This window comes from Primulina huaijiensis, unplaced genomic scaffold (assembly GCF_012295235.1).
Source record: "Primulina huaijiensis isolate GDHJ02 unplaced genomic scaffold, ASM1229523v2 scaffold208212, whole genome shotgun sequence".
Classification (NCBI taxonomy): Eukaryota; Viridiplantae; Streptophyta; class Magnoliopsida; order Lamiales; family Gesneriaceae; genus Primulina; species Primulina huaijiensis.
The window spans coordinates 1-7,126 of NW_027355182.1; the positions used below are offsets into that span (position 1 = coordinate 1).

Below are 7,126 nucleotides of genomic sequence, written 5' to 3' on the forward strand. Positions count from 1 at the left end.
TCATTGGCTGATTGGCATCTGGGCTTCCATGTTTATCTGGTACATTTTTCATCGATGATCAATGGTTGTTTGTCCTCATTCTTGACTCTTACGTTAAATATATATGCAGACAACTGTTGGTAATCTTCACGGCATACCTGAAAAAGGATTGTGGGTATTGTATGCTTGTTTATTTCAATATATGTGGAGAAAATAAAGGAAATGTGTGAAATATCACTATGATGGTTTGAAAGTATTGCTTTTTTTGATCGATCATTTTTCTCATTGAACAGTGCCATAGTTACTTATGTTGACTTTTTTCTGTTTCAGTATCTTCCCTTTCAAAAACAATGGCCCATTTTCATGTATATTGCAGGATATGCTTCCTGAGTACATTCCTATGAATGTTGCTGAATCTGTACTATTTGCTGGAAAAGCTATCAAGGTTCTACGAAATCCACGTCCGACTGTTCAATACCAGGATGCATCATCTCAACAGCAGATACCCAAAGGCTCACAAAGGGCACAAGCGTTTCCTGCAAAGTTTTCTTTTCAGAAGGACTCTTCTGTTAAGAGCATTTTGATTGGAGAAGAATTGTTTCCTCAGTCCGAGGCTAACAAAATTGAGGCTATGCTGCAAGATTTAAAGGTTTTCACATAATTTTAACATATAGATGAATTGTGGTCATTACTCAAGTCTGTCTTTAGAAGGTCATAACAAACTATTTCTAGCACAACATGAAGTGATGTTCCCATTGTAGTTATCATACATCTTGGTCTTTTTCTTTTAATTTAAACTCTAAGCTTCCTATACTTGTATAATTTTGATATTAGCATATGTTTGAATTTTCTGTATTTAGATATCCTATTATTTCCTCAGGAGTCATCTGAATTCCATAAGAGATCATTTGAGACCGTGGTAGACTCCATCAAAGCAATTGCAGCAAGTCATCTTTGGCAGGTGCTGAATGCAGACGTTGTTGTTATGTGACCTCAAATAAATTAATTAGTTTTTGCTCATGTTTGCAGCTTGTTGTCGTGCGTGCTGACTTGAATGGTCATTTGAAGGCTCTTAAAGATTATTTCCTTTTAGCAAAAGGCGATTTTTTCCAGGTTTGATTAGAGGCGATTGCATCTATTTATGAAAAAAAAATATGTTAAATTTTCTGGATCATGATTTGCATATCCAAATAAAGAACTCACCTATTGGATAATTTGATGGCATTTGATTGGATTATCTCTTAATTTTCAGCTTAAAAATTTCGAAGGTAGTTTTAAAAGAAATTTTGAATTGTTTATTGTGAAATTTTTTTAAGTTTGATGTTTTTTTTTCCAAAAATAGCATGTGTGTTTGGTTTCTTATTTTCTGGAAAATTTGTTTGTGGGATGTATATTTTTGTGGAATTTTTTAGTGATTGTGAGACTTGAAGTTGGAAGCGGATGAAAACAAGTAGCTACGCTGGCAATGTTTTGTCGGGGAATATTTTTGTTTTCTTGAACACAACCAAACATATCCACATTATTTTATAATTCTTTCCCATAAATATATTTTCATCACATTTTCATATATTCCGGACAATGATTATTTTAATTAAGGTTTTCATCAATTTATCTTTTCTTGTATTGTATTTTAATAAAAATCAACTATATTTTGAAAATTTAAAATATCCATTGATTACAAAAAATTAGATAGCTTAACACCTGTCGATATGGTATTGCATCCACAATAAAAAAATATTTCTAAAAATGTAATAAATAATACATCACATTCTCCAAGTTAATTTATGTATATACATTTCCAGGAAATATTTTTCAGAAGTATTGGAAACTTAACCAAATATCTCCACTTTTGAGTGTGGAGAACTCCATTTTTGAACAAATACAGGCATTTATCTTCAGCAATCCCCTCTCTCTTTTTAAAGCCTTCTCCATGCTCTGAAAATCCTTAAGTACAATTGCAATAGGTTCAGTGGAATTTGTGGAATGCAGAAAACCAATCTTCCTTCCTCTCTATTCATCCTTTTTCTGTTTTAGTCTTTCTTTTTTACTTGTAGTAATGGAGATTTTTTTTTAACAATTAGAGCTTTCTTGAAGAAAGTCGCCAGCTGATGCGATTACCACCTCGTCAATCAACTGCTGAAGCTGATCTTATGGTTCCTTTTCAATTGGTAAGTTTTAATCATGACAGTCATCGTGTAAAGGAAGACATACTACTTTCACTATCCTCGCATCAGTTAATTTCACCTTGATTTATTTGCATAATGATTTTGAAATTTTTTTTTTGAATAATGATTTTGAATTTTAATGCCGAATATGTTCTTTAAAAGTTATCTTCTCCTCCACAAAGAAGATGAATAAATCGTTTTGCTTTCTTTCTCTTGTTGAAAGGTTATTTAATCAATATGGGTGAAATATATTTGATAATTTTCTAAATTTAAAAGTTAAAGTTACATGATTATATCTTTTCATTATAAACTGATTATTAATATGAGAAACGAGATGTAGGTGAGCTTCAAAGAATTGGGTTTTCATAAATTCAGAGAGCCCAATTAGACACGAAGTCCCAGTGGGGCTCATATTAATCTGCCCTGAAATGAATATCTTTGGCAAATCCTACTATGCTGTAACAATCATATCTAATCCAGGCTGCAATAAAAACCATTGGAGAAGAAGACAAATACTTCTCTAGAGTGTCTCTGAGGTTTTATACTCTTTTTTCTCCTAATCTCAATTTAGATGTACTATCACTTTTCAGAGTAACTTCTGTCCTTTACATAATTTTTTCAGAATGTCAGGAATCGTGGTTAAGACCTCACAAGTTGAGTTTCCAAAAGAAAAAACATATTCTGTTGGAGACTCGCGCGTTCAGTCAGGTACCACCTTAGAAACATCTATTGATGGTTGGGATGGCATTGCTCTTGAATATTCTGTAGACTGGCCCTTACAGTTGTTCTTTACGCAGGAGGTTCTCTCGAAGTAAGTTAGGATCGGGGTCATGGTTTTTTCCTTTTTGGTGCATATGAAGTGAAAATAGATTATATATAGCCTCATTCCGGAATTTCATTGTCTAGAATGTGGAATTCATCTGCTTGGTTTCCTCTGCAAGCATCAAATTTTATGGCTGCTGCTGACTACCCTTTTCTGTCAACTATTGCCACAGGTATCTGAGGATCTTCCAATACTTACTTCGATTAAAGAGGACACAGATGGAATTGGAAAAATCCTGGGCTTCTGCAATGCACGAGGATCATTCTGATTTTGCCAAACGCCATAATGACTGTTCGAAGAGTTCGGTATCTCAACGGCGACGACGTTGTAGGCCAATGTGGCGTGTCAGAGAACATATGGCCTTCTTAATAAGAAATCTTCAGTTCTATATCCAGGTAACTTGCAAATTGCTGATGCCCCTTATGTTCAGTGGCTATTCAATGCCTTATGTTGAAGGTGATGTACTACCAATGAATGCTTCGCTGTGTAATATAATAGAATAATTTGCATGCTAAATGCGTACTTCTTTATTTATTTAATTCTCTTTTTAAGAGCCGTGCTTATTGTTGCAAGCATCTTCTTTAATTTTGCCAGGTGGACGTGGTTGAATCTCAGTGGAATGTTTTGCAATCTCGTATTCAAAGTTCTCGCGATTTTACAGAACTGGTGGGTTACCATCAAGAGTAAGTGATGTGCTACTTTCTTTGTAGCTTAAAGAATTGCAGGCGATTGTGCCCATAAAAATATCTAGTCTGGTTTTTTTTTGCAATGGTGGATGAACTGTAGAAGTCTAGCATTAATTAATTAATTATGTCTGTGCAGGTATTTATCTGCACTAATTTCTCAGTCTTTCTTGGACATTGGTTCTGTATCACGCATTCTGGATGGAATAATGAAAGTTTGCTTACAATTTTGCTGGAAGATTGAAACCCTTGAAAACAATGAAAGTACGGGTGAACTGGAGTACATAGCTGAGGTACTACTAGGCGTACAGGCAACATTATTCTCTGCACTTTATAAGTGCGGTGACCACTTATGAAATTCAATCTACCTTTTGCATTACATTAAACTCTTCTAGTTATAAAGAATTTTGAAATGAATGGATCTTGTAGCCCATTTATCGTCTTTTAAATGGCTCAACCAGCCGTCTTTGGATGTCTATCTCTGCAGGAGTTCAACAAGAAATCAAATTCATTATACACCATCCTCCGCAGCAGCAGAATAGCTGGGAGTCAAAGGGCACCATTCCTCAGGCGCTTTCTTCTGCGCCTCAACTTCAACTCCTTTTTCGAGGTTAAATACATCCATCTGACAATAATTTAATATGACTATCTGTATGATTGCGATATAATTTGCATAATATTTGTGTTGGCAGGCAACTGCAAGGGGAGTGCTGAACGTTGTGAGACCGCGGCCAGCACTTGGAGTTCTGCAATGAGTTACGTTTATGTTTCCTAAACTTAACCAAGGGTGCTACATTGCTAGGATGTTTATCACCACTTGTACACGTTATTTACGGAGTGATGAATGGCGTGTTTCTATGCCTGATGATCTTCTGGTTAATCAAGTTGAAAGAATGTGCAGATGATGATTAAGATTTCTCCTGGTTCTGATGTTTTCCGATGTCATCTGTAATATTTTCCTGTTTGTTTAGTTTTTAACTTATCATGATAGGGTCAAAATTGGAGAACGTCTGTGATTTTAATTGATTTTTCTGTTCATAATATAGCTTGTATTTATTGTAAATTGTCTAACTCCAAATATAGATCTATCAAATAAAGTTTAATTCAAACACACATCTATATGCCGAGTAGAGTTTGAAGAAATAATTATACTACATATTTTATGTATGATGCTACCAATTCATTACTAAATAACAAATTATTTAAAATTAGAAGATAAATTTTGAAGAATCTATTTTCAATATTTAAAATTGTAAATTAAATTAAAATTAATTAAACATATTTTTGGCTCAGAAGCTTCTTTCACAATTTTTTAATTCAAGTTCTACAAGTTTACTATTAATGATTTCCCAACTAGAATAGAATGAAAATAATTTACTGAAAATTCTGTCTATTTTCAACGCATCCCTCACCTTCCTAAGTAGGAAATAAATAATATGAAGCGAGGAAGTACTACCAACTTTATTTTATTTTGAAATAAATTAAAAATTATTTTTAAACCAATTAATACAAGTTTTTGTTGATTTTTTTTTCTAAAACAGTTGATGAGAAAAATAGTAGTTTAAAAATTATACTATTTTATCATAAAATTAACAAATAATATTAATAATAACTTTGTATATTTGTAATGTATTTTGTATTTTTCATAAAATAACATCTTGAATGAAGGAACCGAATCAGTCCATGCACATTTTTCGGGTTCGCAGGCCTACTCCTTATGTGACAATGGGATGGGGTCGGCGGAACTAAAGTAGGGGCGGCCCCGGAGGAGAAGACGGCCAATATTTATCATCTTAGCGGCGGAAAACGAAACCCTTCACATAAATTTAATGGAGGGTGATTTGTCGGACTCCGTTCCCTGCTCCTCCATAGCTGTCAATTCAGTGATACGTGTGAGCTCGGAAAGCCTCAGCAATTTTGGAAGGCTAATTTTCACGACGGATACTGTTGTAAAACAATGGTAGTTAATTGCAATGCAGGCGGGAACGATCTGGGGTTCGTGTGTTGGCCCGTTTGATGCTAGAAGTTTGGGTGAAATCTTTGTTTTCAGTCCATTTATGTATTCCAATTTATCATTCTGAGCTAAAGTCACCGAATAATTCGTTTGCTTTGTTAAATTGTTTAGGTCTATCGGGCATGACTCGAACGATGTTTATAGTAAGTCGTTCGATCTTTCTTTCAGCTTTTTTCTTAATTTATGAGTAAATGAAGTTGATAGTTTTTGTTTTCTGATATTTGATTGTACGTTAACTCCATTCCCCACAACGGATTTCAATGGGGTAATATATTGCGTACATAAGTTATTTTGTCAATCAATTTCTGTTTTTGAAACGAAGTTTATTTATTTTTCCACCTTTGTTTTTGGATAATCCAGGGCTATTTGCTGCTATTTTTTCTTTTGCTCATTGTGGAATTCAAAGATACCGGAGGCGGAAAGATCGGGTAAGTAATTTTTTTCAGAGGCTACTGTGTAAGGATTTTGTGTGAAATTAAGATGACACCTTCAGAAATCCAAACATTCAACTCCATGTGGTAAAAATGTTCCTCATCAGTACAACTGAGTTGTTTAGAACGAAAAAACTATTCTCCATACTTACGATTCACATGCTCTGTTAGATGTGATTTTTGGTTGGTTTTATTTTCTTGAGTTTATTTGTCAAGAAAATTTAAAATATTGATCGATGTTTTTCGGAGATAGAGACATAATGAAGAAGATATTTGTTCGAAGATATGATGAAGCTATTGGATAACATTATTTTGAAAAAGTATGATGCGAGATTTGAAAAGATAATGTCTATTATGTATAATATGAGATATTCTATACAAAAAAGTGTTTATTAGTTTTGAAGATTGTCTAGGATGACCACATGTGGTCGAGGGAGGCCAATGAACTTTTAGTATCAAATATTTAAGAGTTGGAGTGCACATATTTTTGGAAGAGAAAAACGTTACTGTTTATTTTTTGTTGCATTCTGTGTCTCGACAAGCTGTGAGACAAGATTCAATTAGTTTCACTTTATTCATTCTGATTCGAGATTTCAACTTGTTGGTGGTACACACATATTCAAAGACTTGTGATTCATTACTTGGGAGAGGAAGTGACGTTCTCGGGAGAGAACAATCTGCATGTTATTGAAGGGAGTTCAAGTTGGTGGATATTGAAGACAAGTGATGCTCGCTAAGTGAAGTTTACTGAATATGTTCATCATAGGGGCGCCAATAGAAAAAAGAATCTTTTATTTGAATGAGTCATTGTAATATTGCAACGGCTTATTAACGGATTTGCTTGATAGCTGGCGTGGCCTCGTGGATGAAGGTTGGTTGGACCGAACCGCGTTAAAATTGTTTGTGTCTTTTATTTTGCTTTCAATTTCATTTTTTATTAAGTGGCTAATCATGAAAACTAAGCAAACTAAAGAGGGTATATTCAGTGTAGGAGATTTATTAACTTTTAATGACTTTTGTAGATTTTAAAA

General features: G+C 34.0%; 2 protein-coding genes across 2 annotated transcripts; both read left to right on the top strand.

The window, feature by feature from the left end:
- The first annotated feature begins 6 nt into the window (after positions 1 to 6).
- Positions 7 to 4,721, top strand: LOC140966901 (gamma-tubulin complex component 4-like). Its single transcript, XM_073427189.1, has 12 exons — positions 7 to 39; positions 356 to 628; positions 860 to 940; positions 1,009 to 1,092; positions 2,061 to 2,147; positions 2,625 to 2,680; positions 2,767 to 2,955; positions 3,140 to 3,362; positions 3,562 to 3,650; positions 3,790 to 3,943; positions 4,138 to 4,260; positions 4,343 to 4,721. The coding sequence occupies exons 2-12, from the start codon at positions 359 to 361 to the stop codon at positions 4,403 to 4,405; spliced, it is 1,419 nt and encodes a 472-aa protein (XP_073283290.1). The 5' UTR covers positions 7 to 39; positions 356 to 358; the 3' UTR covers positions 4,406 to 4,721.
- Positions 4,722 to 5,314: 593 nt separating this feature from the next.
- Positions 5,315 to 7,060, top strand: LOC140966900 (uncharacterized). Its single transcript, XM_073427188.1, has 5 exons — positions 5,315 to 5,613; positions 5,701 to 5,709; positions 5,749 to 5,807; positions 6,025 to 6,092; positions 6,721 to 7,060. Exons 1-5 carry the CDS (start codon positions 5,480 to 5,482, stop codon positions 6,784 to 6,786), a joined length of 336 nt encoding a protein of 111 aa, XP_073283289.1. The 5' UTR covers positions 5,315 to 5,479; the 3' UTR covers positions 6,787 to 7,060.
- Positions 7,061 to 7,126: the final 66 nt, after the last annotated feature.

Bases quoted from the DNA above. Each gene is read 5' to 3' on its own strand.
- LOC140966901 (XM_073427189.1), top strand. From the start codon at position 359: ATGCTTCCTGAGTACATTCCTATGAATGTTGCTGAATCTGTACTATTT. The intron at 1,093-2,060 runs GTTTGATTAGAG...TTTAACAATTAG, and splicing joins CAAAAGGCGATTTTTTCCAG to AGCTTTCTTGAAGAAAGTCG. The intron at 3,651-3,789 runs GTAAGTGATGTG...ATGTCTGTGCAG, and splicing joins CTGGTGGGTTACCATCAAGA to GTATTTATCTGCACTAATTT.
- LOC140966900 (XM_073427188.1), top strand. From the start codon at position 5,480: ATGGAGGGTGATTTGTCGGACTCCGTTCCCTGCTCCTCCATAGCTGTC. The intron at 5,808-6,024 runs GTAAGTCGTTCG...TGGATAATCCAG, and splicing joins TGACTCGAACGATGTTTATA to GGCTATTTGCTGCTATTTTT. The intron at 6,093-6,720 runs GTAAGTAATTTT...ACATATTCAAAG, and splicing joins ACCGGAGGCGGAAAGATCGG to ACTTGTGATTCATTACTTGG.